Genomic DNA, 26493 nt, shown 5'->3' with positions numbered 1-26493 from the left:
TGGAGCTCTGGCTGATGGATCCAGGCTGGGGCTGAGTCCTGCCTGGCAGCTGGAGCCCTGGCTCATGGATCCAGGCTGGGGCTGAGTCCTGCCTGGCAGCTGGAGCCCTGGCTCATGGATCCAGGCCAGGACTGGAGCTGTGCTTGGAGCCCTCTAAGCTGGGTGCAATTATTGCTTCCCCTCTCCTTAGCAGCCACTTTGCCTTTCAGGGCTCTGTTCTGGAGCACCCTAAAGCTCTGTCCCCATGCTGAGATGTCCAGCTGTCTGTGTTTCTGTTGCAGAGGCTGAAGCCCACCAACCCAGCGGCCCAGAAGGCGCTGACAACCCCCACGCACTACAAGCTGACCCCACGGCCTGCCACCAGGGTGCGGCCCAAGGCCCTGCAGTCAGCGGGCTCGGCCAAGTCCCAGCTCTTCGACGGGCTGGATGACGACGAGCCCTCCTTGTCCAATGGAGCCTTCATGCCAAAGTGAGCTTCTCTTTGGTCTCTGTGTGAGAACCTTCTGTGAACTCCTGGGTATTACCCTAGATCTCGTGATTTTGTGCCCTGCTTCAGACTGGAAGAACAATAATGAGTTGTCTGTAAGGCTTCACTAGGCCTGTTTTCTGTAGAGGACGTAAAAAGGTTCAGCTTAAACTCTTAAGGCCAAATAAGCTGTGAAATGAGGTCATGGGACCATGAGGCCATGCATGATGGGAGCAAAGCTCCTATAAAGTCATCTAGGATTTCTTACAAGGAAAGCTTGCACAGGGTAACACTTCCTGCTCCTGAACTACGTGTGTCATCAGGTTTGCTCATGCCTTTCGTATGGAGTCAGATTTCTGGTGGTTTTATCCCAGCCCTGGTTCTATTTCAGATCCACAGATGTTTCTGTGAGAAGTAAATAATGGGTTGAAGTGAAGCTGAGTGAAGCTTTGGGTTCAGTTTTTAGGGACATCAGTGGCAGTCAAATAGAAAAGGGATTTTGAAAGGTTTGGAGTTGAGTTAAAAAAAAAAAAAAAAAGAGAGAGAGAGCAAAAGATTGAAGTGACCCCGCAGTAAAATGACCCCACACCTGTGGGCCAGACCTTCTGTGCTTCTAGAAAAGCTGATTTGGGAAACAGAGAACACTGTGATTTGCTGAACTTGGGCTTTGAGCCTTTCACTGGCTTTTGCTTTTTACACCTCCATATAAACCAGAGCCTTGAATGGAATTCCCCCAAAATTTTAGGATCTCTTATGAGAGACTTGATATGTCCTGGGTGTGGGGACAGGTCTTAGAGCTGGTTCCTGGAGCATCTGAATGAAGTACAAAATACATATTTATGCAGTGGGTAAATTCGAATTTCTCTTCCTTGGGGTGTTGTGTTTTTAGGAAGAGCATCAAGAAGCTGGTTCTGAAGAACCTCAGCAGCAGCAACCTGTTCTCTCCCGTGAGCCGGGAGAACGAGGACCTGGCGTCGCCGTCGGAGTACCCAGAGAACGGGGACAGGTGAGCCGGTCACCCTGCTGGCCTTTGTCCTCAGAACTGCAGACTGGTTCTGCCTGTCCCTGGATTACTGCTCTACAGCAGCCGCTTCTGCTCAGGGATGCCACTTCCCTGTTCGTTGAGAGCAGTTCACCGGCTGGGAGATGCATTTCCTCCTGGTCTAACCTGTGTGGGCACTGCCAGGTCACCCCACCCAAAATCCAGGTCAGACAGAGGGCAGGGCCTTATGTTCTGGATGAGTCCCTCTTCCTTCTCTGTAGCAAGAAACCAGGACATTCCTTGGGGGAAGTGCTGAACCTGACTCTGAGTGGAGAGGAACCGCTCCTGATGAGTCCTCACCAATGTGGGAATTGCAAGGGAGCTCTCCTGATCCTCATGTCTTGTATTTCTATTCTCTGTGTATGTATTTTGTACCCATTACAGTGAGGAACAGCTAAGGCCACGTCTCCCCTCCAAAAGCCAGGATTCCACCCTCCTCTAAAAAACCTGTGGCCGTATTTCAGTTGAACTCTGATTTTTGCCTTGGTTTTCTTTCAATCAGAGTCTGGAAAAAAACTTCCTGCCCTAACCCTAACCCTCACCATGTTGATTTTATTGAAACCTATTAAAACAAGAGCTGCTGTGGGAGTGGGGTCACCCTATGGGCAGAGGGTTTGGGGCTGTGGGGTTGCTGTTACAGCCCATTCTGAGGTTCCTCTGCAGCCTGAGCTCCCTGTTCCACTCAGCTCTGCCCAGGGCACGTGCCTTAGTCCCCGGTGTCGTAGGGTCTGTGCCAGTCTCGCCACTGTCCTCGCTGTATACTGGGGGCCTCAGTGGCAGAGGTGGCAGGAGCAGAGGGAAGGGGAATAATCACCGGCACTGCTGTCAGTGTAGTCTTTGTGTGGAAAGAGCAGAATTTGAATGATGGAATCACAGAGTCTTGGGAGCGGGGAGGGACCCGCAGGGGTCATCCAAGCCCAGCTCCTGGCCCTGCACGGGAACGTTGGCGGAAGTGCCTCGGAACGAAACAATTCACGTGATCCCTCCTGTGCTCAGGTTCTTCCTGTCCGTGCCTCCCGAGGAGAACCACAGGCAGGACGGGGAGCGCGAGGAGGAGGAGGAGGCCCACGAGGTGACCAGGTTTTACACCAACCCCATCGCCAAGCCCATCCCGCAGACGCCGGAGGGCGGCGGGCACAAGGCGCAGGCCGGCGTGGACGACACCATCGTGGCGCTGAACATGCGCGCGGCGCTGCGCAACGGCCTGGAGGGCAGCAGCGAGGACGCCTCCTTCCAGGAGGATTCCCTGCAGGAGGAGTGGGACAAGGAGGCTGAGCCCGGGCAGCAGCTGCACCCTGCAGGTGAGGCTGGCTCCCCGGCTGAGAGAGCTCTCTGCTCTTTGACACCCTCAGCTTTTGCTTTTTTCCCTTCTCCTCCCACCGGAATACAAAGCTTGCTTTTCTTACCTAGTGCAGGAATTCTATCTGCTGGGCCAATGGGCATTTAAATTTTATCCCCCAGTTTCATATCACGTGTGTTGGGAGTTTTTTAACCTTGAGGAGGTAAAGGGAAAAGATTTGTTAATCCTTCCAGGCAGTACTTACGTGGCATGTAATGAAACCGGCAGGTGACATGTGCAAAAGAAATGTCTCTAGATGTTTTGTAGATGCAAAATGCTTTTGGGAAACAGGAAGACGACTGGACAAATTAATAGATGAGGAAGGATTGGAGCCTGTTAAATGTAGAAAAAGCTGCAGCTTGGTCAGCAGTGCCTGAGGCCCCAGGCTACTATAGCAGGGAGAGTGTTTCCTTCAAGTGTTGATGCGTTTGCAGTTTTTCTTTTCCCTGCACGCCTTTTCCCTCCCTGTTTGCACACCTGCTGCTCTCTGGCAGAGCAGTTGGTTTGACTGTGCTCTGGAGGCCTGTGTGGTATGAAGGTGTTCTGGTGCCTGTTGGCTTTGGATGCCCCAGTTCTCAGTTCCTCTGAGGCTTCCAGCTGTTGAGGCTGGCAAGAGAAAGGGGGTGAGGGTGTGGGAATGTTGGTACGTTGGTGTTCCTTGTTCTCAGGGAATGCTGTGTTGCAGGGATTGTTCTGACTCGAGCTGGCTATTACACCATCCCGTCCCTGGAGGAGCTGGCCCGGCTGACCAACGACAGGAAGGAATGCATCGTGACAGACTTCACCATCGGCCGCAGGGGTGAGCCCCCGGCCTTCCCGGGCCTTCACCCTCATCCAGGGATCCCAGAACCTGAGCTCCAAACCCTCGGTCTGACTGTCACCAGTGCCCTGCCTTTGGGGGCACTTTGCATCAAAGTTTTGTGGGATTTTAGGATAAAGTAAATCCCACTATCACAGACTGGTTTGGTTTGGGAGGGGCATTAAAGCTCATCTTGTTCCATGGGCAGGGACACCTTCCACCGTCCCAGACTGCTCCAAACCCTATCCAGCCTGGCACTGGACATCTCCAGGGATCCAGGGGCAGCCACAGCTGCTCTGGGGTCTCCCCAACCTCACAGGGAAGAATTCCATCTTAATATCCTCTCTGACCCTGCCCTCTGGCACTGGGAGCCATTCCCTGTGTCCTGTCCCTCCAGCCCTTGTCCCCAGTCCCTCTGCAGCTCTCCTGGAGCCCCTTTAGGTGCTCTGAGCTCTCCCTGGAGCTTCTCCTCTCCAGGTGAGCACCCCCAGCCTCTCGACATCGGTGTCAAAGTTGATAATGCTCCTCCAGAGTTTCTCAGGGGGAAGGAGGTGTCACTTTGCTCAGGAGACAGGACTGGGTGGGGACAGGAGGAGCACAGCAGGAACATGGGCTCTCTGGCACATGGCTTCTCACAGACAATTTCATTGTGAGCATTTGGGTTGTTTTGCCAGGTTATGGATCGATTTACTTCGAAGGAGAAGTAAATCTAACAAACTTAAACCTGGATGAAATCGTACATATCCGGAGAAAAGAAGTTATTGTTTACCCTGACGACGAGAAAAAACCTCCCATCGGGGAAGGGTTGAATAGGTGAGTGTTAGATAAGATTGATTTTTAAAATCCTGGCAGTCTGCAGGCTGCAAATGAGAGACAAATCCAGATGGTGCGTTCAGTGTACAGCGTGAATGATCACTTGCAAGTTCCCCAACCACAGATGGGGTTTGAAAGCCCGTAGGAGTTTCCCTGGCCAGGGCCGTGCCCTGCTGCTGTGCCCAGCTTGCTCAGCCCGACTCTGAGCCCGTCTGTGCCCTTGCAGGCGGGCCGAGGTCACTCTGGACGGGGTGTGGCCCACGGACAAGACGTCGCGGTGCCTGATCAAGAGCCCCGAGCGCCTGGCGGAGGTGAACTACGAGGGCCGGCTGGAGGCCGTGTCCCGCAGGCAGGGCGCCCGCTTCAAGGAGTACCGCCCCGAGACCGGCTCCTGGGTCTTCAAGGTGAGGCCACCGCTGCCCTGCGCTGAGGATTTTATCTTCTCCTCCCTGTTAGAGCCGGGATTGTGTTCGGTGTTAGTAATTACCTGCGTTACAGCCTCACGAGCCGTGAGCTCTAACTAGCAAGGTAGAAAATGGCGCCAAGATGGAGCACCTCTCTGTGTCTACAAGGGCTTTTCAAGGACAATCTGTCCAGCTGTGAAATGCCACCTGAATTAGTTTTACTTTAAGCCAAATAACTACTTGAAGTCTGCAATGCGGACTTTATTAACCAATTACAGAAAAGCCCCCCAAAGCCATGAAGAAGGAAGGACTTAGACAAGGCCCCAAATCCTCCATCTTGCTCCATCTATTACTATGTACTAAAATCCCAAACCCAGGTTTCCAGAATTGCAGCACCCTGGGGCTGCAGACTCTGAGAATTTGTCATTCAAGGGATTTGCTAACTTGGGGCAGCTGCCTCAAGCCCCTCAGCTCTGGTGAGAACTGTCCTCACCAAAGCAGCTCCTCCTTCCTGGGAGTGTTCAGGGGCTGGATGGGGCTTGGAGCAACCTTGACTAATGGAAGGTGCCCCTGCCCATGGGGTGGGTGAGCTTTAAGGTCCCTCCCAGTCCAAACCAGCCTGCAGTTCTGTGGTGAGACCTGTGGCCCCAGACATGCCTAGAGCAGGTGGTTTTGGTCAGTAGAGAGGCTGAATTTGTTGCAGGTGTCCCAAGAGTTGTGTGTTAGGATACCTGTTTAGGGCACACCTGTCCAGTGTTTGGGACTTCCAGAAATTTCACCTCCAAGCTGTGACATGTTTGTCCTTCTCCTTAACACAGGTAGCACATTTTTCCAAGTATGGCTTACAAGATTCAGATGAGGAAGAGGAAGATCATCCTTCCAAAGTGGACACCAAGAAGCTAAAGACCACACCTGTGCCACCCCCAGGGCACCTGCTGCCCCAGCAGATGGCCCTGAACGGCAAACCAGCGCCCCCGGCTCAGGTAGAAGAGCAGTGACCAAAGGGGGTTGATGACGTGGAATTTGGAGAATAGCTGGTGCCTGGGAAGGGGGTGGTTGGAGTAACGTGCAATCTGGAGAGTGAAGCCTCACAGAAACCCTTGTGAACTCTACCTGAGTAGCTGCGTGTTGTTTTCCTTTGAGACACTTGACTTTTCAGCCTAAGGATGGGGCGGGGAAGGCTTTCAACCCTTGTTTCTTGTTTGAATTCTAGTCAGAGTTTGGCAGATTTGCACCTCCTCTGGAAGAACCCTTGTTTTTGTGACTCTTAAATGCACGCCCGTAATGCCACCGCCGTGTGCTGCCTGCCTGGACAGTGATGCTGTGCACTGTTGCCTTTACCACCATTAGTGTGCAAGACTGACTGCTATCTATTTTAAGACTGTGCTCTATTTTTATTAAAAGAATACTTTTTGTAAGGCTGGCTACATGCTAGCTTTGTAAACGTATTTGTGTTGGATGTGACTGCTTTTAAACCTTTGCAAAACATCCTCAGTGCTGGGCCCATCTTACACAGGAACATTTGAGCCACAGGCAGTGTTTGATCCAACTCACTGGGAATTCCAGGAGCCCAGGTGGGCAAGAGGCCAATGGCCCCAGGACAGGGACTGTCCCTTGTGCTGGGCACTGTGAGACACCTCCAGGGCTGTGTCCAGTCCTGGCTCCTGCAGGAGAGCCCTGGAGGGGCTGGAGCGTGTCCAGGGCAGGGAAGGGAGCTGGGAAAGGGCTGGAGCCCCAGGAGGGGCTGAGGGAGCTGGGCAAGGGCTGAGCCTGGAGAAAAGGAGGCTCAGGGGGAACCTTGTGGCTCTGCACGTGTCCCTGTCAGGAGAGTGGAGCAGGAAATGGCCTCAAGTTGTGCCAGGAGAGGTTAAGGTTGGATACTGGGAACATTTCCTCCTGAAGAGGGCTGTCCAGCCATGCACAGGGCGCCCAAGGCAGTGGTGAAGTCCTCATGCCTGGAGGGATTGCCCAGCCCTGTGGATGTGGCACTTGGGACAGTCAGTGGTGGCCCTGGCAGTGCAGGGGGACAGTTGGACTTGGTTGCTCAGAGGGTTTCCATCCTCAGCAGTTCTGTGTTTCTAACATAGAACTTTTCCCTGGTACCCAGCGTGAGGCTCTGCTGACCATTTGTGTGGCAGGACAGCAGGACTCTCCAGGCAGGTGAGGGGGGCCCTCAGCAGCACCATCTGCTCCCTGGGCACAACATCCTGCTGCTGGGGCAGGCTGGGATCCAGCTGAAATCCAGCTGCTGCCTGCTCTGCTGTGTTCTGCACGGACAGTCCCGGAGTGGGGGCCAGCTCCAGCTCTCCCAGCTCCTCAGCTAAGTAACACCCACTCATTCACCCCGCTGCTGGAGTACATCCTTAATTATTTGCATTTTGAGCTGCACATGTGGCTGCGCAACAGCATCACTTCAGCTTCCCTCCCTGCCTCATGTTTAGTCTGGGGGGACCAGAGCTGAGGTTTTAAACACTCGGGAATACTGGAAATATCTCTGATATTTTCAGACATTCTTGCGCAATCCAACACACTTAGCGAAACCCCCATCCAGTTTCATTAACCTCTCTGACTTGCATGACATTAACTTATGTTTTAATTTCTGAAATTAGGAAAAACCTCAGTTAGTTTCCCAAAACCCTAAGAAACATCATAGCATTGCTTAAATCTTCCCAAACTCTTGGTGTAGAACACATCTGGCAATACTGTTACTTGGGCCGTAAGAAGCATTTAGTATCTAGACTTGGTTTTTGTTTTGTGTTCCCTAAGTTAAATATTAATGAATTTATTAATATTGCAAGGGAGCCTGCTGCATTAAAGCCCAATGAAGGGAGCAGTGCAACCTGTGTGTTTGTAACTGTGTTTTGACTTGTAAATCTGTTCCACATGTGGGGCCAGGCTCAGATTCTGTGTCTGCCCCTCAGTTCCATCCTTGCAGACTCCCCAGGTGATTTTACCTCAGCTGAGAACCTTCCCCCTGTCCTGGCAGGTTCTACAGAGCTGAGCACAGCCTTGTGAATGTGCTCCTTAATTCCTGGGCAGGATTCCCAGGAGCCTCCCTGCCTAGGTCTCCTCACTCCTGCTTTTACATCACTTCAGTGGTCTGTACTGTGTTTTTTCTGGGAAGGTGGAAGCATGGCGCTTTCCCAGGATACAAAGCTGAGTCGGGGGATGGTTAAACTGGAACCAAACCAGTACAAGGGAGCTCAGGTCCCACAGAGCAAACTACAGCCCATGTGAGCAGTTAGCCATGGAAGGGTTTGGGTTGGGAGGGACCCTAAATCCCACCCAGTGCCACCCCTGCCATGGCAGGGACACCTCCCACTGTCCCAGGCTGCTCCAAGCCCCAGTGTCCAACCTGGCCTTGGGCACTGCCAGGGATCCAGGGGCAGCCACAGCTGCTCTGGGCACCCTGGCACTCACTGCCCCCACAGTGATAACCATGGGAAATGCAGATCTTTGTGGAGTGTAGGCCCTGTGATTGGGGTTCCTACCACATGGGATGGATTTGGGAGGAGGGCAGGGAGGCAGCACACAGAGCTCTCCCTTCGCTGGGCACGTGAGAACTGGAAAGCTGAAGAACAGTTTCCTAAACTGAATGGCAGAAGTGGGAATACTCCAGGAGGGCACCGCAGCTCTGGGACCGCTCCTTCCCTGGCACGGCACACCCTGCAGGTCCTGCGTCCATCCCTGACCTTGGTGTGGAACCTTGGCAGAGCCGGGAGTGCTGTGCCTGTCCTGGCTGAGCCGTGCTCTGTGCCTGTGACCCGGCCTCTGTCTCCGCAGCCCCCGGAGCTGGAGCAGCTGGGCAGGGTGGTGGAGCTGGACAGCGACATGGCAGACATCACCCAGGAGCTGGCCCACGAGCCCCTGGCAGAGGAGCTGGCCGAGGAGCAGGAGGCGGTGCCGGCGTCCACGCACATCGCGTCCACCCAGGGCATCAACCCCTACGTGCTGCAGGTCAGTGTCCTGCCCTCCTCTCCAGGAGGGGCTTGGGAGGTGAGTGGAGCGCCTCTCAAGGATGCTCGTGCCCTCCCCAGGGGTGTTCACACACCAGGTGTAATGCTCAGTGCTTCCCAGGGAGTGGCACTGAGCTCACACACCACGTTCTGTTCTGGGGAAAGCCTCACACGTGGAAAGCTCAGTGCTGACGTGAAACACCCGAAAGCCAGAGCTCAGCCTGCAGAGTTCTGGCGTGTGGGCACTGGGGTGAGCTGAGCTGACACCACAGCAGCTGCCTTGGGCTCCTTCTGCCTTGGAAGAGAAAAAACATTGGGGGATGACTGGCCTTGATTTGGGGCTTGATGTTGATGATTTTATTTCACTGTACCGCAAAAGATTTGGATTGGGGAAAACCATCAATCCCACCCATTCCCACCCCTGCCATGGCAGGGACACCTCCCACTGTCCCAGGCTGCTCCCAGCCCCAGTGTCCAGCCTGGCCTTGGGCACTGCCAGGGATCCAGGGGCAGCCACAGCTGCTCTGGGCACCCTGTGCCAGGGCCTCAGCACCCTGCCAGGGAACAATTCCTGATTCCCAATCTCCCACCCAGCCCTGCCCTCTGGCACTGGGAGCCATTCCCTGTGTCCTGTCCCTCCAGCCCTTTGTTATTTTTGTGGAAGGACAGAACCTTGAACACTTCTGGCTTCTACCTGTAATAGCAAATAGGCCAGAAGTTATTCCTTAAGCTGACAAACATCAGACAGAGCTGAGATCTAAGAAACCAGGATGATTGTGGGACATCGCCCCCATCCCCAACAAGTCCTGTGCACTGACTGAACAGGTAGTTAGTTGTAAAACCTCGTCCATCAGGTGACAGTGCTGTGCCCGAGCTGTGCCTCCGCTGTTCCTTGGACTGTTTGCAGCATGGCTGTGCTGTTTGGTCATGTGCTGCACGTAGGAGGGCTTTTGGGTGGGAAGAACTATTTTGATGAGCCTAGTGAGCTGCTGCTGTGGGAGGGATTGCTGATGTTCTGGCTTGGCTTCCCACATCCTCAGATCATGAAAGCTTCCTTGCTTGCTGATGATGATGACCTGGATTTGATCCTGGATTATCCTGGGAAGCCGCTTGTCAAGATGGAGACTTCCCAAGAGATCTGCTCCCCAAGGCTTCCCATTTCAAAATCACAAGGACAGAAAAGACACTCAGGTATTGTGAGAAACCACAGACTGTGAAGAAAGGTGAATTTTAACATGAACAGGCAAAATCCTCTGGTCTGAGGCAGTTCCTTCCTGCCACTCCTCCCTCCTCTGTTCATTCTCTGCTCCAGCACAGCCCTGCGGGCTGTGAGTGCTCCAGTGCCTGCAGCTCCTCCTCACCTCCTCCTCTGATGCTTGCACTGCTCTTTCCACTTTTTTCTCTTTGTTATCTTCTTTTGTTTTGTTTTTTTCCCTGCCTGTGTGGGTTTTTCCCCCCCTTTTAAGATCTCCCAGAGGCCCCAATTTTGCAGCCTGGTTTGGAGGTGGTCTGTGGCTGGTCTGCTGTGGGCACCAGCTGTGCCATGCACAGGGCAGCCCCTACCAGATTCCCCCACTGCCCAGACCTTCCTCCTTACACCCACTGCACCCATTAAGTGATGCTTTCCGTAGGGATATTGAGGAATACCTCTGGGAGCAGCCAGGAAGGTGCTCCCTGATTGAGGAAACCCATTAATTCAGATCTGTTAATCAATTCAAAGCCCACGTGATTGACAGGGCAGAGTTGAGGTGTGCGTGGGGCCAGCGTGAGCCCTGCTGATACGTGTGACACCCCCTTCTGTTCTGATATCCTGAATCCGACATTAAATCCCCAAAATTCCTTTGGGAATGGCTCTGTTTGGGGCGGGGCTGTACCTTTCCCCTTCCTGGGAGCGCTCCTGTGTTCCTTTGGGCAGTGCTGGAGGCTCAGTGGGACTCAGCACTGCACACCGTCACACTCAGCTCCACGTTCCCATCACGCCATCCAAACACGTGCCGCCGGCCCTTCTGGGAATTCCCGAAATCCCTTTCAGAGGCCAGGAACGTCCCCTGGGACACGGGTGTCCTTCCACTGACACGTTCTTCCTGCTTCTCCCCGCCAGCTGCCGGGCTGCTGCAATCCAAGCTGGCCGGTGTCCTTTTGCAGGCCCCGAGCCCCGTGGCAGATGCCAAGGCCCCGCGGGCTCTGGGCAGTCCCCCCTCGGCCGCGCTCTGGTCTCCGCTGGCCTCGGCGTTCTCGGTGCCCGCGGCGCTGCCCGAGGCGCCCGTGAAGACGGTCGGGGCGCGCAGGCAGCGCGGGCTCGTCCCTCTGGAGAGGTCCATCACCTACGGCAAAGGGAAGCTCCTGATGGACATGGGACTCTTCATGGGCCGCTCCTTCCGTGTCGGATGGGGGCCCAACTGGACGCTGGTCAATTGTGGAGATCAGCTGAGTGGCTCGAGCGAAGCGGAAGACGCTCAGGTTGAGCCCGTGGAATATGGGTTCCTGCCGACTCCCGTCGCTCCCAAATCGTGAGTAGTGCTTTCCTGCGGGATGGATGGGACGTGCTCGCTCTTCCTGGCTGGCAGAATCCTGGGTGCAGGTCGCTGTTGCTTCTGACGTGCAGGTGCAAGATGGTGTTGGCCATGGAGATCTCCTTCGTGGCCCTTCCCCACAAAAATATCTCTGCCCGATCCTGGAATAGCATAGTAAGAGGATTTTGGGGTTTATTTACCAAACAAGTAGCGCTGTCACCCAGCGCAAGGTTAAAGAGAAAGTTCAAAGTTGTTGCCCAGAAAGCTTCCAATCTCTTGGTTCTCCCTGAGGACATCTGCCCTACCTGAGGAAGTTCTTGTTCAGCTTCTCAGATCCCACACACCTTCATACTGCCTGTGATCCAGCAGCACAGGGGCCTTGAGGGTCTCCATACCTGAACTGGACTGGAATATAGCCCAGTCCCACCATGTAGGTGCTCCAGAAAGCTTGTCTGGATGTTCTCCAGCATACGTGAAGTGCTGAGGAATGAGCTGGGGTGAAGGTGTGCTTGCTGCCTCTGGAGAGCTCAGTGAGTCACAGTGTATTCACCAAATCACAGAAGATTTGAGTTCAGAGACTTAAAGACCGTCTTGTTCCAACCCACTGCTGTGGCCGGGGACACCTTCCACTACCCCAGGTTGTTCAGGGTCCCAAAGCTTGGCTCCAAATCCCAGGCTCTGCCCAGGATCTTCATGCCTTGGGCCACGTTTTACTGTCGTGTTTATTAGGAGAAGCTGCAGGATGAGCTGCTCCACTTGCATGGAGAACATGCAGAATGTTTGGTATCTCCTATCTCCTCTTTTCCTCCAGACTCACAGAATCCCCTTTCAAAGTTCATGTGGAAAAGTTGAGCTTGGAACAATGGAAGGTGGACAGAGACAAGGAGCTGTATCTCACCCCTCTGGAGATCAAGCTGAAGCACAGCACTGTCCATATGGATGAGGCCTGTCCTCTCCTGGCCCCCAACCCCGGAGTCTCTGCTATCCATGACTATGCTGACTGGGCCAGGAAAGCATCTGAGGATCCTGCTGTGGCAGAGAGTGAGTACAGAAGGATCCTTTCCACAGAATGGTTTAGGCTGGCAAACCCCTCCTGGCCCGGGCAGTGCCAGCTGTGCCCAGTGCCCACCTTGTCCCCAGCCCAGAGCACTGAGTGCCACCTCCAGGTGCCACCTGCAGGGATGGGCACTGCAAAGCTCCCTGGGCAAACACAGTGGGGCCCGTGAGCCCTCAGGGATGGGGCCGGTGAGCTCTCCAGAGTTATCCCACGTGAGCCCCTCCGAGTTCCGTGCTTCCGCTCCTGATGCCGTGTGCGTGTGTCCCCACAGCCGTTGTGAAGCACTGGTGCTTGGCCTGGACGCTGTGCGAGGCCATTTGGGGCAAGCTGAAGGAGCTGGAGGCCAGCCTGGAGGAGCCCGGCGAGTACGTGCTGGCGCTGGAGCGCCGCAGGGCCTTCTCGCGCTGGCTGTCGGAGACGGCAGCCGCGCGCATCGAGGAGGAGGTGTCCCTGGCCCGGCACGGCAGCCACGTCGAGGCCGTGTTCAGCTGCCTCACGGGCAAGAGGATCGGCGAGGCCTGCAGGCTGGCACAGCAGGCAGGTGAGCGCCCCAGGGAACGGGCACGGCCCCGAGGCTGCCAGAGCTCCAGGAGCCTTTGGACAGCGCTGCCAGGGATGCACGGGCTGGGATTGTTAGGGTGGGGCAGGGGTGGGACTGGATGGTCCCCGTGGGTCCCTTCCCGCTCAGGATATTCTGTGATTCTGTAAGGTTCCTGAATCAGAGCTTTTTGTGTGGAGGAGAAGGGACGTGCACAGAGAGAGTTTAAACTTGGAGAGCTCATAGTCACTGATTGCTCTGCGTGTGGAATGTTCCTTTGTCAGTGACCACAAAATCATGATTGGGCTGGGTTGGAAGGGACTTTAAAGTCCATCCAGTCCCAGATGTGGGCATGGGCTCCTTCCACTATCCCAGGTTGCTCCAAGCCCCAATGTCCAGCCTGGCCGTGAGGATCAGGTAAAGGCTGCTGCTGAGCCCCCTGTTCCCCTTCGCTCTAGCTCAGTCAGCTACCCCCAGTTAGGAGGTGCTGCAGGAGTGCATTTGGAACTGGAAGTTTTCATAGTCACTCCTTTGAGTTTTTAATGAATGCTCTATTAAACTGAGCTTCTGTTCAGACATTTTATATTTGGGTTAAAAACGTGTGTTTTCATGTGGCAGGTTTTATCCCTCTCTGTTATACCAGATGTTTATGGAGTGGTGTATTTCATAAGAAACACTGGAGTTGTGGCCTCCCCATTCCTGGAAGCGTTCCATCCCCCAGTGGATGGGGCTTGGAGCAGCTGATCTGGTGGAAGGAGTCCCTGCCCGTGGCAGGGGCTGGGATGAGTTCTAGCATCCCTCCCACCCCAGAGGCAGGCGTGCAGCGCTGTCACAGCGTGTCCCCGTGTGTGTCCCTGCAGGTGACCACCGGCTGGCGCTGCTGCTGTCACAGCTGGCGGGCAGCCAGCCCGTGCGGGACCTGCTGACCCTGCAGCTGGTGGACTGGCACCGCCTGCACAGCGACCGCTTCATCCAGGAGGAGCGCCTGCGCCTCTTCGCCCTGCTCGCGGGGAAACCGGTAAGGACGGGCCGGCCATGCTGCTCCGGGCTTCTCATCTTCCCTCAGAGCCGGGATCGGGGCTCGGGTGTTCGTTAATTCTTATCTCTAGTACTCTCATGAGCTGTGAATTCTGGCTAACAAAGTAAAAATGGCTCTGCTTCCATCTCACTGTACGAGGCCTTTTGAGAACAAATTGTCCGGTTGTGAGATGACACTCAAATTATTTTGACTTTTAACCCAATAACCAACCACCTCTGGCCCGCAATGGGGACTTTTCTACCCAATTCCAAAATCCCACCCAGACCATGGAGAAGAAGGTGAAAAAGAAGGACTCAGCCTCTGCCCTAAATCCTCCACCTTGCTTTCTCTCTGTTCCTGTGTTCTAAACCCTTCAGCTCTGAGTTTTGCCCCCTGTGCTGTCACACACTTCTATCCCAGCTGCACAGCCACAATCCCAGCGCTGTCACTCCATTTTGGGAGCTGTTCCACGGCCTGGGGTCAATGCACTGTTTGCTGGGGGCTCGGTGCCTGGCAGCACAGGAACTCTGCAATTCTCAGTGCCCGGGGCTCCAACACCCGCGCCAGCCCCTCAGAGCCCTCCCACACGGTGCAGGGATGGGGCTCCTCGCCCAGTGCCACCACCCGGCACGTGTGGCTGAGCAGGGTGTGTGGCCGCAGGTGTGGCAGCTCTCCGAGAGGATCAGCGTCAACGTGTGCTCGCTGCTGGACTGGAAGCGCTGCGTGGCCGTGCACCTCTGGTACCTGCTGCCCCCCACGGCCTCCATCTCCAAGGCTCTGGCCATGTACGAGTCGGCCTTTCAGGTGGGTCCCTCCCTGCTGCCCTACAGGAGCCCTTCAGGCTGCTCCTGCCCGCCTGGTGCTGCTCCTGTCAGCAGCCAGGAGTTGCTGAATGTGGGATTGAGTACAGGACACAGGGAATGGCTCCCAGTGCCAGAGGGCAGGGCTGGATGGGAGATTGGGAATCAGGAATTGTTCCCTGGCAGGGTGCTGAGGCCCTGGCACAGGGTGCCCAGAGCAGCTGTGGCTGCCCCTGGATCCCTGGCAGTGCCCAAGGCCAGGTTGGACACTGGGGCTGGGAGCAGCCTGGGATAGTGGGAGGTGTCCCTGTGGTAGGGGGTGGAACTGGATGATCTTTGAGGTCCTTGCCAACCCAAACCATTCTGTAATTCTAGAGAATCACAAATTTGGGGGACAAAACCCATTTATGGAGTGTTTCCAGGTTTTGTTTGACAGCTGGACAAAACCAGGAAGAGGGACAGTAGCCAAGAGCAGGAAAGCCCTTTGGAGGCAGGTAGCCTGTTTTCCCCCTGGGGTCGTTCATCCTCAGCTGCCCTGTCCAGCAGCCCATGGTGCCCCACAGCCTGTGTGTGCCCCCTCAGCCCACCGGGCTCTGCCCCACAGCCCTGTGGCTCCATGCATTATGCAGAGCTCTCAGCTCTGTGTGCAGCAGGACAAAGGGTTCTGCTGGAAAACACGTTTAATCATTTAACTAAAGCCATCTCAGCCCTCCATCCTCAAGGCAGCCGAGTCTGGAAACTTGTCACTGATGTTTGCTTCGATATTTAGCGTGCACAGTGTGTTGAGCAGTTTGAAATACCCAGCTGTAGCGAGAGTTCTCAGTTCATTGTTCTGACCAACTCGGTGTGTTCAGTGCTGCTGATGGCTGCCCAGACCCTGCTTAGCTACAGAGAGAAAGTTCACTGGGATGTACCTGCTTCATTCCATCAAGGCCTGCGTGCTTTCCCAGCTATAAAATCCTTTAGGGATCCAGGGTGTGTGTGAGAGCTGGCTGTACCTCCAGGCAGTGGTTTTTAAGAGCTCAGTGTGAGACATGAAGCTGCCCAAGCATTTTGGGTTCAGGTTTTTCATGTTGTCCATAGTTCTGGGGAGGTTCCAACTGCAGGTGCAGTTGGTTGCACCTTTCTTGGAGCAGAAATATTCTCCTGAGCCTCCTGAGCTGTGGAATTCGGGTTTTTTCAGAGTATTCTCTTTAAATTTACTGTTTAAACTCTCCCTAGAACACCTCAGAGTGCGAAAAATATGCCTGCTGTCCTCTGCCTCCTTACCTGGAGGATTCTGGGTGTGTCATTGAAGAAGATGACAATGGAGGAAGGCCCCTGAGAGATGTCTGCTTCCATCTGTTGAAGCTCTACAGTGATAGGTGAGTGTGCAAAGAGTTCAAGAAGTATTTGGAATGATCATGATCAGACAGTGACTCCCTGAGTTCACCAGCCAGGGATATGAAATCAGCCTGAATCACTTGGAGCAGTCCAAAATCAGCCCCACATGGACCCCCTGGCAGAAGGTGCTGTCATACCTGGGCATGGTGGAGATGGGGAACCTTTAGCTTTGGGGCACATTTGTGGGGTTTAGGTGCTTCCTGTGTCTGAAGAGTGCAGCAGGGCTTCTCTGTAGCCGCCTTTTTTGAAGGCAGTGAGAAATCTGCAGGGGAGCACGTACAGAGGAAAGGGGTGACAGTCTGGGTGCAGAGTCATAAGAATTTTGGCAGTAAATACTGTTCTTTCTCTTCTTAAAAAAGAAAACCAAACCCCCACACGGATGTAAATCACACCTGTGCAGGTGAAGGGCAAAGGGAGGGGATTGGATTTGATTTTGTGGGCACAATCAGCTCTTTCAGTCACCAGTTTTCCTCTGCAGGTCCTATGAGCTTGACCAGCTGCTGGATCCCAGGAGTGTCACCTCTGACCCGCTGGATTTCCGCCTCAGCTGGCACCTGTGGGAGGTGCTGCGGGCCCTGAACTACTCCCACCTGTCCCAGCAGAGCTGGGGGGTGCTGAACACCAGCTATGCTGCGCAGCTGGAGAGCGAGGGGCTGTGGGAATGGGCCGTGTTCGTGATGCTGCACGAGCCTGACACGCAGTGAGTGACCCTGAGCGACTGTCCTGGGGCTGGACACACAGGGAGTGACCCTGAGCGACTGTCCTGGGGCTGGACAGACACAGAGTGACCCTGAGCGACTGTCCTGGGGCTGGACACGTGGGGAGTGACCCTGAGCGACTGTCCTGGGGCTGGACACGTGGGGAGTGACCCTGAGCGACTCTCCTGGGGCTGGACAGACACAGAGTGACCCTGAGCGACTGTCCTGGGGCTGGACACGTGGGGAGTGACCCTGAGCGACTCTCCTGGGGCTGGGCAGACACAGAGTGACCCTGAGCGACTGTCCTGGGGCTGGACAGACACAGAGTGACCCTGAGCAATTGTCCTGGGGCTGGACAGACACAGAGTGACCCTGAGCGACTGTCCTGGGGCTGGACACGCAGGGAGTGACCCTGAGCGACTGCCCTGGGGCTGAACACGCAGGGAGTGACCCTGAGCGACTGTCCTGGGGCTGGACAGACACAGAGTGACCCTGAGCGACTGTCCTGGGGCTGGACACGTGGGGAGTGACCCTGAGCGACTGTCCTGGGGCTGGACACGTGGGGAGTGACCCTGAGCGACTGTCCTGGGGCTGGACAGACACAGAGTGACCCTGAGCGACTGTCCTGGGGCTGGACACGCAGGGAGTGACCCTGAGCGACTGCCCTGGGGCTGAACACGCAGGGAGTGACCCTGAGCGACTGTCCTGGGGCTGGACAGACACAGAGTGACCCTGAGCGACTGTCCTGGGGCTGGACACGTGGGGAGTGACCCTGAGCGACTGTCCTGGGGCTGGACACGTGGGGAGTGACCCTGAGCGACTGTCCTGGGGCTGGACAGACACAGAGTGACCCTGAGCGACTGTCCTGGGGCTGGACACGCAGGGAGTGACCCTGAGCGACTGTCCTGTTCCTGGACACACCCCAAGTGCCCCTGTGGGACTGTCCTGGGGCTGGACACACACAGAGTGCCCCTGTGGGACTGTCCTGTTCCTGGACATACCCCGAGTGCCCCTGTGGGACTGTCCTGTTCCTGGACACACCCCGAGTGCCCCTGTGGGACTGGCCTGTTCCTGGACACACCCTGAGTGCCCCTGTGGGACTGGCCTGTTCCTGGACACACCCCGAGTGCCCCTGAGCCACTGTCCTGTGCCTGTGGAATGATGTGGGTCCGTTCCCAGGTGCTCCTGGCGCCGGGCTGTCCCTGGGTGGGTGGCAGGGGGCAGGGCTGGTTGCAGTGACAGCCTGGCTGTCCCGTGTCCCCAGGCTGCGGGAGAAGGCCGTGCGGGAGCTGCTGAGCCGGCACTGCGCCCTCGCCGACAGCCCCGAGTCGTGGGCCAAGGAGACGTTCCTGACGCAGCGCCTCTGCGTCCCCCCGCGCTGGATCCACGAGGCCAAGGCCGTCCGCGCCAGGATGGAGGGTGACAGGCACAAAGAGGCCCTTTTCCTCTTCAAGGCTGGCCACTGGAACCAGTGCCACAAGCTGGTTGTCAGGCACTTGGCCTCAGGTGGGTTTTCTGCTCCTCTTGCAGCCCAGCCTTTGAGCAGCACACAAAGGCATGGCAGTAGGACTGGGGTCCCAGGGCTGGAGCCCCTCAGCTCTGGAGCCAGGCTGGGAGAGCTGGGGGTGCTCACCTGGACAGGAGAAGCTCCAGGGAGAGCTCAGAGCCCCTGGCAGGGCCTGAAGGGCTCCAGGAGAGCTGCAGAGGGACTGGGGACAAGTGGAAGGGGATGAGACTGGGTGATAATGAAGGTACCTCCCAACCCAGAGCAGTGAGTGACTCCATGATTCCAAGCCATGGGGTGGCCAGTGAAGGGATCAGGCTGGGTTTGAAGCAGCAGTTGGCACAGAGGGCCTGGCAGTTCCAAACCAGCTCTCCCTGGATACCTGGGATGGTGCTTTTCCTGGCAAACAGGGAAGCAGGGCCGTGCTTTCCCTGCTGCACAGCCCCACCTTCCCAGAGCACAGGGGCCTCTGGGGGCAAGGGCAGCAGTGGCCTTCCTGTTCCCTGCTCTGCGGGGGACGGCATGGCCTCTGTTCCTGACTCCTGCTGTCCCCAGATGCAATTATCAACGAGAACTACAAGTACCTGAAAGGATTCCTGGAGGACCTGGCGCCCCCGGAGCGCAGCGCGCTCATCCAGGACTGGGAGCTGGCGGGGCTGGTCTACCTCGACTACATCCGTGTGAACGAGATGCTGGACAGGATTCAGCAGGTACGGGCACCTGCCCTGCCCTCCTGGCCTCTGGGAGCTCACCAGGGCTGGATGGAGCCTCTCACTGACTGCCCAGGGGGAGCTGCTGCTTCTCTTTGGCACACACTTCAAACAGAACCTGGGGCGTCTCTAAAAGCGGGCTTTGCTCTCTGCTGTCACTGCAAGGGCTGGGCTGTGCCCTGCAGATGTGACAGTGACAAACCCAGCACCTCCGTGTCCGTGCCCCCAAATTCCTGTCCAGGCTTCCCCTTTCCCTGCTCTGGTGTTAATGGAGGCAGGTTTGGGTGCAGTGTCACCTGGGGGTGAGTTTGGCTCTGGCTGTGCTGCCTTGGAGCTGACTGGTGTTTGCCTCCAGCTGGATGTTTCCACCTACGAGCTGGAGCGGTTACACACCAAAGTGACGTCCCTGTGCAACAGGATAGAGCAGCTGCAGTGCCACAACGCCAAGGACCGCCTGGCTCAGTCAGGTACGGTGACACCCTGTCCAGCAGCTCCCTGCCACAGCCTGCCTGACAGCTGGGCTGCAGCTGCATCCCAAACCCACAGAGTCACTGGGGTTGGAAAAGACCTTTCAGACTGAGTCCAGCCATTCCCAGCAGTGCCAAGGCCACCGCTGACCCGTGTCCCCAAGTGTCACATCCACACAGCTGTGAAATCCCTCCCACGATGGGGACTCCACCACCTCCCTGGGCAGTTCTGCCAGGGCTGCACAGCTTAATCTGGGAAGGAATATTCTCAATATCCAACCTGAGCCTCGCCTGGCCCGGCTTGAGGCTATTCCCTCTCCTCCTGTCCCTGTTCCCTGGGAACACAGCCCGACCCCCCCGGGCCTCCTATTCTCCAGGCTCAGCCTCCTCAACCCTTTGGGAGAAGAAATTTTCCCCAATATTCCACCTAAACCTCCCCTGGAAAACCCCAGGCCGTTTCCTGTCCCGCTGTGGCTGCCCTGAGGGAGGGAACAGGGACGGGACGGCAGTTTTCCCGGCGCCTTCCCCCCCACACTCCCGAGGCGGGTTTGCCGCGCGGTGCTCCCGCAGCGGAACGCACGCGGAGCCCTCCCTCCCTGCTCTTGCAGACATGGCCAAGCGCGTGGCCAACGTGCTGCGGGCGGTGCTGAGCCTGCAGCAGGGCCCCGAGGCCGGCCCCGAGGCGGCCGAGCCGCGCGTGCCCCTGCGCCTGCTGGCCCCGCACATCGGCCGCCTGCCCATGCCCGAGGACTACGCGCTGGAGGAGCTGCGCGGCCTCACCCAGGCCTACCTGCGCGAGCTGGCGCTGGCCGCGCACTGACCGCCGCCGAGCGCCCGGCACCCGCCCGGGAACGGCCCGGGACGCGTTCTGGCGCCAGCGGCCGGGGCAGAGCCGCTCGCTGGGAATCGCGCTCGGACGGCGGGCCCCGGCCCCGGCGCCGCCCCGCGCCCGCGGAAGGCCTTCGTGCATGAGGAGTATCGAAAGGTTTTTATCAGAAAAATATAAATAAATGCTCTAGATTATTTTCCTGTCTTTTTGAAAACAATAAATAAAATGTTTATAGTACTCCCACGGGTTCCTGTGCTTTTTAAGGCGGGGTTTGGGATTGTAGGAGTGTGTTCTTTGTTGTGTCACCCCTGGGCTGGTTGGGCGGGGGGAAAGGACAGCCCAGGGGTGTCTGATACAATCCCACATGGGCTGTTGTGGTGTTCAGGGTAGGCTCCTTCAAAATGCTGGGAGGAAAAGTCACTTGTCTCCAGCACAGTGTGGGGAATGCAGATACATCAGATTTGGAGCAGAAGGGGGCTCCAGGAGAGCTGCAGAGGGACTGGGGACAAGGGACAGAGGGACAGCACACAGGGAATGGCTCCCAGTGCCAGAGGGCAGGGCTGGATGGGAGCTTGGGAATCAGGAATTGTTCCCTGGCAGGGTGCTGAGGCCCTGGCACAGGGTGCCCAGAGCAGCTGTGGCTGCCCCTGGATCCCTGGCAGTGCCCAAGGCCAGGTTGGACACTGGGGCTGGGAGCAGCCTGGGGCAGTGGGAGGTGTCCCTGTCCCCAGCCCGCGGCACGTTCAGGTGACACCGGCTGTGCAGGGGCCGGGTCACTGCGGCCTCGCTCCTTCCATTACTGTAATTGGGCCTGAGCGGCCCCGGCGGCTCCGGCCCGGGCGGGTCGGGCTGGGATGAATAATTCACCGCCTGGAAACAAAACCTCCGGCCTCCAAACCGCTCGGCATCTGCCGCCGGGGCTCGGCGTGGGAAAGGTGCCAGGAGGAGCGGGGGGAGAGGAGCCGGTGGATTCCCCGGGGCTGGAGCTGGGGGCTGCTCCGGCACCCCCGTGCCAGGCGCCGCTGTCCCTCGCTGCTTTGTCCCCCGGCTCGTGTCCCCCGACCTCCCGGGGTTTTCTCCTCACCGGACGGGAGCTATCTCCCTCTTCCCTTGCCTTGCTGCCCCCTGAGCCCGGAGAGCGCGATGTCCCTTGCTGTGCGCGGGGGTCGCTCCTCTCTAGGGCAGCCCCGGCCGCCCTCGGCTCCTGCCCCGCCGCGGTGTCCCCGTGCCTCGGCTGCGGTGTCCCCTGAGCTGGGGCAGTGTCCCCGGGGCTGTGGCGGTGTCCCCAGGGCTGGGGCAGTGTCCCCGGGGCTGTGGCGGTGTCCCCTGGGTTGTGGCGGTGTCCCTGGGGCTGTAGCAGTGTCCCCTGAGCTGGGGCAGTGTCCCCTGAGCTGGGGCAGTGTCCCCTGAGCTGGGGCAGTGTCCCCTGGGCTGTGGCAGTGTCCCTGGGGTTGGGGCAGTGTCCCCTGGGCTGTGGCAGTGTCCCTGGGGCTGTGGCAGTGCCCCCTGAGCTGGGGCAGTGTCCCCTGGGCTGTGGCAGTGTCCCCGGGGCTGTGGCAGTGCCCCCTGAGCTGGGGCAGTGTCCCCGGGGCTGTGGCGGTGTCCCCGGGGTTGGGGCAGTGTCCCCGGGGCTGTGGTGGTGTCCCCAGGGTTGGGACAGTGTCCCCTGGGCTGTGGCGGTGTCCCCTGGGCTGTGGCGGTGTCCCCTGGGTTGTGGCGGTGTCCCCGGGGCTGTGGCAGTGTCCCCAGGGTTGGGGCAGTCTCCCCTGGGCTGTGGCAGTGTCCCCTGGGCTGGGGCAGTGTCCCTGGGGCTGTGGCGGTATCCCCTGAGCTGAGGCAGTGTCCCCTGGGCTGTGGCGGTGTCCCCAGGGTTGGGGCAGTGTCCCCGGGGCTGTGGCAGTGTCCCTGGGGCTGTGGCAGTGCCCCCTGAGCTGGGGCAGTGTCCCCTGGGCTGTGGCGGTGTCCCCGGGGCTGTGGCGGTGTCCCCTGGGCTGTGGCAGTGCCCCCTGAGCTGGGGCAGTGTCCCTGGGGTTGGGGCAGTCTCCCCCGGGGCTGTGGCGGTGTCCCCTGGGCTGAGGCAGCTGCTGGGCAGTCGCCTCCAGCGCCTCCCAAACGAGTCCCAGAACGGGCTCGGCTGTCCCCGGAGCCCATCCCGGCCCCTGCCACCTCCCGGCGGGGACCCGCGGGGGTCACCCACCGTGACCCCTCGCCGTGGGTGCCTGGGGGCCGCGCCCCCCCGCCCTGTCCCCGCCCTGACGTCACCCGCCCCCCCGTGTCCCCGGAGCTGCGGCGGGATGGAGCCCGGAGCTGGCCTGCGCCTCGCCCTGTGCCTCGTCCTCCTCCCGGCCCCGGGTGAGCAGGGGGGCTCGAGGGGCGCCGACCCCGCTCCGCGCTCGGGGGGCGGCCGCGGTCCCCGGAGCAGCGCTCGCTCCCCCCGCACCCAGGGGACCCCGGGGAATAGGGGCGGGGGCCGGCGGGGAGGAGGGACGGGGGTCCCCCCGCGCTCCCCCGGCTGCCGGAGGTGCCCGCGCCCGGGTCCTGGGGATCCCTCGGGTGGGGTCCGGCCGCGCCCCGGCCCCTCCAAGCCCCGCTCCGGGTGTCCCCAGGCTGCCGGGGGGCGCAGGGCAGGATAGCCCACAAACTGCTCCGCGACCTCTTCGCCAACTACTCCAGCGCCCTGCGCCCCGTGGAGGACACGGACCGGGCGCTCAACGTCACCCTGCAGGTCACCTTGTCGCAGATCATCGACATGGTGAGCCCCGGCTGGCACCGCTCCCGCAGCGGGTCCTGCCCGGCCCCGCGCCGTCCTTGAAAGCCGCCCGGATGGCCCCGAACCCCCGCAGCTGCCCTCGGGTCAGCTCAGAACGCTCTGCAGACGGCCCGGAGCCCCCCGAAAGCATCACGACCCCCTCGAATCCAGCTCAGCTCCGCGGGGCGCTCGGGGAGGCCGCTGGGCTGGGGGCCGAGGGGAGCGGGGGGGCACCGGGGTCCATCCCCCCACGCCACGCCCGCGCTGTCCCCTCGGCAGGACGAGAGGAACCAGGTCCTCACCACCTACCTGTGGGTCCGCCAGACCTGGCTGGACGCCCACCTCACCTGGGACAAGGACGAGTACGGCGGCATCGACAGCATCCGCATCCCCAGCAGCTACGTCTGGCGGCCCGACATCATCCTCTACAACAAGTGGGTTGTGATTGCTCCCCCCGCTGCTCCCGGGGCCGGGGGGCTCCGGCCGGGGCCGGGGGGCTGCACGGGCTGTCACCGACCTCGGGGTGGGAGCAGGGGTGTCCCGGAGCGGGAGGTGCAGGGAAACGGGGGCGGGGGTGCCGGCAGCGGCCAGGGGCGCCGGGGGCTGAGCCCCACGGCCGAGGGGACAGCCAGGGGCCGCAGGTGCCGCGGGGGGGACGCGGCCCCACGGCCACCGCTCCCTGCCCAGCGCCGATGAGCGCTTCGGCGGCTCCATGGAGACCAACGTGGTGCTGCGCTCCGACGGGCACATCGTGTGGGACTCGCCCGCCATCACCAAGAGCTCCTGCAAGGTGGACGTGTCCTACTTCCCCTTCGACGGGCAGCGGTGCCGCCTCACCTTCGGCTCCTGGACCCACAACGGGAACCAGATCGACCTCCGCAACCAGCGGGACACCGGGGACCTGACGGACTTCGTGGAGAACGTGGAGTGGGAGATGCTGGGCATGCCGGCCACGAGGAACGTCATCACCTACGGCTGCTGCTCCGAGCCCTACCCCGACGTCACCTACACGCTGCTGCTGCGCCGCCGCGCCTCCTTCTACGTCTTCAACCTGCTCCTGCCCTGCATCATGGTCTCCTTCCTGGCACCCCTGGGCTTCTACCTGCCCGCCGACTCCGGGGAGAAGGTGTCTCTGGGGGTGACGGTGCTGCTGGCCCTCACCGTGTTCCAGCTGCTGGTGGCTGAGAGCATGCCCCCCTCGGAGAGTGTGCCGCTCATCGGTGAGCCCAGCCGGGGCTCTGTGCCGGGGCTCTGTGCCGGGGCTCTGTGCCGGGGCCGAGCAGGAGCTCCTGTGTGGTGCAGGACCCCCCGTGCCCCCTGCCAGCTCCCGCTGCCCCCGCAGGGAAGTACTACATCGCCACCATGACCATGATCACGGCCTCCACCGCGCTCACCATCTTCATCATGAACGTGCACCACTGCGGGCCGGGGGCCCGGCCCGTGCCCCCCTGGGCGCGCCGGCTCATCCTGCACCACATGGCCCGGCTCTGCTGCGTCTACGAGGTGGGCGAGAGCTGCAGGAGCCCCCAGCGGGCACCGGGCGGGCGGGCGGGAGCGGGGGATGCCGCGGCCCCGGGGGACGGCCCCGGGGAAGGGCGGGCGGGCGCGGGGGAGCGGGGCTGCCCCTGGGACCACTGCCTGTGCCACCACGGCGCCCTGCTGTGCGACGTCGGGTACATCGCCGGCTGCTTCCGGCGCCACCGCGCCAACCAGCGCCGCACCGGCGAGTGGAAGAAGGTGGCCAAGGTGATGGACCGCTTCTTCATGTGGGTCTTCTTCCTCATGGTCTTCCTCATGAGCGTGCTGGTCCTGGGCAACGCTGCCTGACGGCTCCGCGGACCCCACGCCGCAGCCCACCGGGGACGGCGCCTGACGGGGGTGACACAAACGCCCCTGGTGCGCCCAAAGCCGCAGGGCGGGAGCTGCACATCGCTGGGGAAGGGGTGCCCGACAGTGGGACTCCCCGGCCGCAGGGCCGAGGGGTCCCGGCCCTGTCTGACCGTACCAGAGCCGGCACCCACATCCCCTGGGGCACCCCGCACCCGAGAAACCCGTCCAGCTGGAAATAAACCGTGCAGCCTGTGTCCTGCCCCTGCTGCCTGGGACAGGGGTGCTGGCCGCGGCCAGGGTGGCCCCGGGAGGGATGGAGGGACCAGGCCATCTGAGACCAGCTGAGGGGGGCTCGCCATGGGGAGGGGTGTGGGGATTCCTCGGGAAGGAGGGCAGGAGCCAGCCTGCGACAGGTCCCACTGCAGCCACTGCCCCACGGCAGCCCGGCCCCTCGGGGAGCCCAGCCCCGGGAAGGGAAGGGAAGGGAAGGGAAGGGAAGGGAAGGGAAGGGAAGGGAAGGGAAGGGAAGGGAAGGGAAGGGAAGGGAAGGGAAGGGAAGGGAAGGGAAGGGAAGGGAAGGGAAGGGAAGGGAAGGGAAGGGAAGGGAAGGGAAGGGAAGGGAAGGGAAGGGAAGGGAAGGGAAGGGACTCTGATAAACTCTCCAGGGCTGGTGGGTGATGTGATGGGGAGAGGCTGTCCTGGGCACAACGACCACCAAAGGAGGAGTTTGGGGTTCCCAGGGAAGAAAGGAGGCAGGCAGCAGAAATGGAGAGGGATGGCCTTTGGAAGAAGGGGCAGCAAAGCAGCAGGTGACAAGGATGCCCTAAAGTCCTGCAGAGGGAAAACGAGAAGGGCCAAAGCCCCCCCAGAACTTAAGGTGGCCGCTGCTGTGAAACACAGTGGAACTTACTTTTACAAATAACACCCTAGGGCTTGGTTTGACTTTTGGTATTGGTTTGTATGGATCAGGCCTGCACAGGGTGGGTTTGGAGTCACGTCCCGCCCGCCCGAGCCGCCCCCCGCCAGGACAGCCGGGGCTGCGCTGCCGAGGGCCGGGCCCGTGGCTGTGTCCGGCACAGCCCCGGCCGCTCCCACGGGAACGCTCCGCTCCTGCGGCTCCCGCAGCGCCGGCGGCAGCGGCGGCTCAGCGCCGGCGGCAGCAGCGCGCAGGGAGGCGGCGGCCGCACCAGGCCGCCAGGCACTCCCCGAGCCGGGCACGGAGCTGGCCCAGGGCCCGGCACGGCTCCCGGCACGGCTCCCGGCACGGCTCCCGGCACGGCTCCCGGCACGGCTCCCGGCCCTCGGGCAGCGCCCGCGGCTGCGGGGCGGGCGGCGGCACCGGGCCCCACCACGGGTCAGAGCTCGGGATGTCGAACGCCGGCCCCAGCGAGCTGCTGCTGCTGCTGCCGCTGCTCCCCGAGCCCGCGGGCTCGGCCATCAGCACGTCCCTGGGGATGAACCAGGCCATGGCCGCGCTGCCGCCGCCGCCCGCCTCCGGGGAGCCGCTGCCGCCTCGTCCCGCGGCCGCGCCTTGGTCCTGCGGGGCTGCGCCCTCCGTGCGCGCCCCGGGCCGCTCCT

The 26493-nt window shown here is 59.7% G+C and overlaps 2 protein-coding genes across 3 annotated transcripts in view; both read left to right on the top strand.

The window, feature by feature from the left end:
• NUP98 (nucleoporin 98 and 96 precursor) overlaps positions 1-20327 on the top strand; it is a 37405-nt gene extending 17078 nt beyond the window's left edge. For both annotated transcript variants that reach the window (XM_040054844.1, XM_040054843.1), the window contains exons 14-33: positions 282-469; positions 1356-1472; positions 2505-2809; positions 3533-3646; positions 4321-4459; positions 4686-4863; positions 5682-5846; positions 8647-8820; positions 9860-10010; positions 10921-11329; positions 12144-12373; positions 12661-12930; positions 13788-13945; positions 14606-14749; positions 15967-16109; positions 16607-16828; positions 18091-18332; positions 18886-19040; positions 19396-19507; positions 20116-20327. In XM_040054844.1, coding sequence (XP_039910778.1) covers positions 282-469; positions 1356-1472; positions 2505-2809; positions 3533-3646; positions 4321-4459; positions 4686-4863; positions 5682-5846; positions 8647-8820; positions 9860-10010; positions 10921-11329; positions 12144-12373; positions 12661-12930; positions 13788-13945; positions 14606-14749; positions 15967-16109; positions 16607-16828; positions 18091-18332; positions 18886-19040; positions 19396-19507; positions 20116-20327 — 3828 coding nt within the window. The remainder of the gene's footprint in view (positions 1-281; positions 470-1355; positions 1473-2504; positions 2810-3532; positions 3647-4320; positions 4460-4685; positions 4864-5681; positions 5847-8646; positions 8821-9859; positions 10011-10920; positions 11330-12143; positions 12374-12660; positions 12931-13787; positions 13946-14605; positions 14750-15966; positions 16110-16606; positions 16829-18090; positions 18333-18885; positions 19041-19395; positions 19508-20115) is intronic.
• A 2615-nt stretch (positions 20328-22942) lies between these two features.
• CHRNA10 (cholinergic receptor nicotinic alpha 10 subunit) lies at positions 22943-24933 on the top strand. The gene is made up of 4 exons (XM_040055287.2): positions 22943-23088; positions 23365-23519; positions 23773-24305; positions 24428-24933. The coding sequence occupies exons 1-4, from the start codon at positions 23086-23088 to the stop codon at positions 24910-24912; spliced, it is 1176 nt and encodes a 391-aa protein (XP_039911221.2). The 5' UTR covers positions 22943-23085; the 3' UTR covers positions 24913-24933.
• Positions 24934-26493: the final 1560 nt, after the last annotated feature.

The sequence above is a fragment of the Hirundo rustica genome, chromosome 2 (genome assembly GCF_015227805.2).
Source record: "Hirundo rustica isolate bHirRus1 chromosome 2, bHirRus1.pri.v3, whole genome shotgun sequence".
Lineage (NCBI taxonomy): Eukaryota > Metazoa > Chordata > Aves > Passeriformes > Hirundinidae > Hirundo > Hirundo rustica.
The sequence above is the reverse complement of the archived record's forward strand: the minus strand, read 5'-3'. Positions and strand labels throughout refer to the sequence as shown.

What these genes read in the sequence shown, in the direction of transcription:
- CHRNA10 (XM_040055287.2), top strand. An exon ending in GACATCATCCTCTACAACAA is followed by an intron (nt 23,520 to 23,772) that starts GTGGGTTGTGAT and finishes CTCCCTGCCCAG; the next exon opens with CGCCGATGAGCGCTTCGGCG. An exon ending in GGAGAGTGTGCCGCTCATCG is followed by an intron (nt 24,306 to 24,427) that starts GTGAGCCCAGCC and finishes CTGCCCCCGCAG; the next exon opens with GGAAGTACTACATCGCCACC.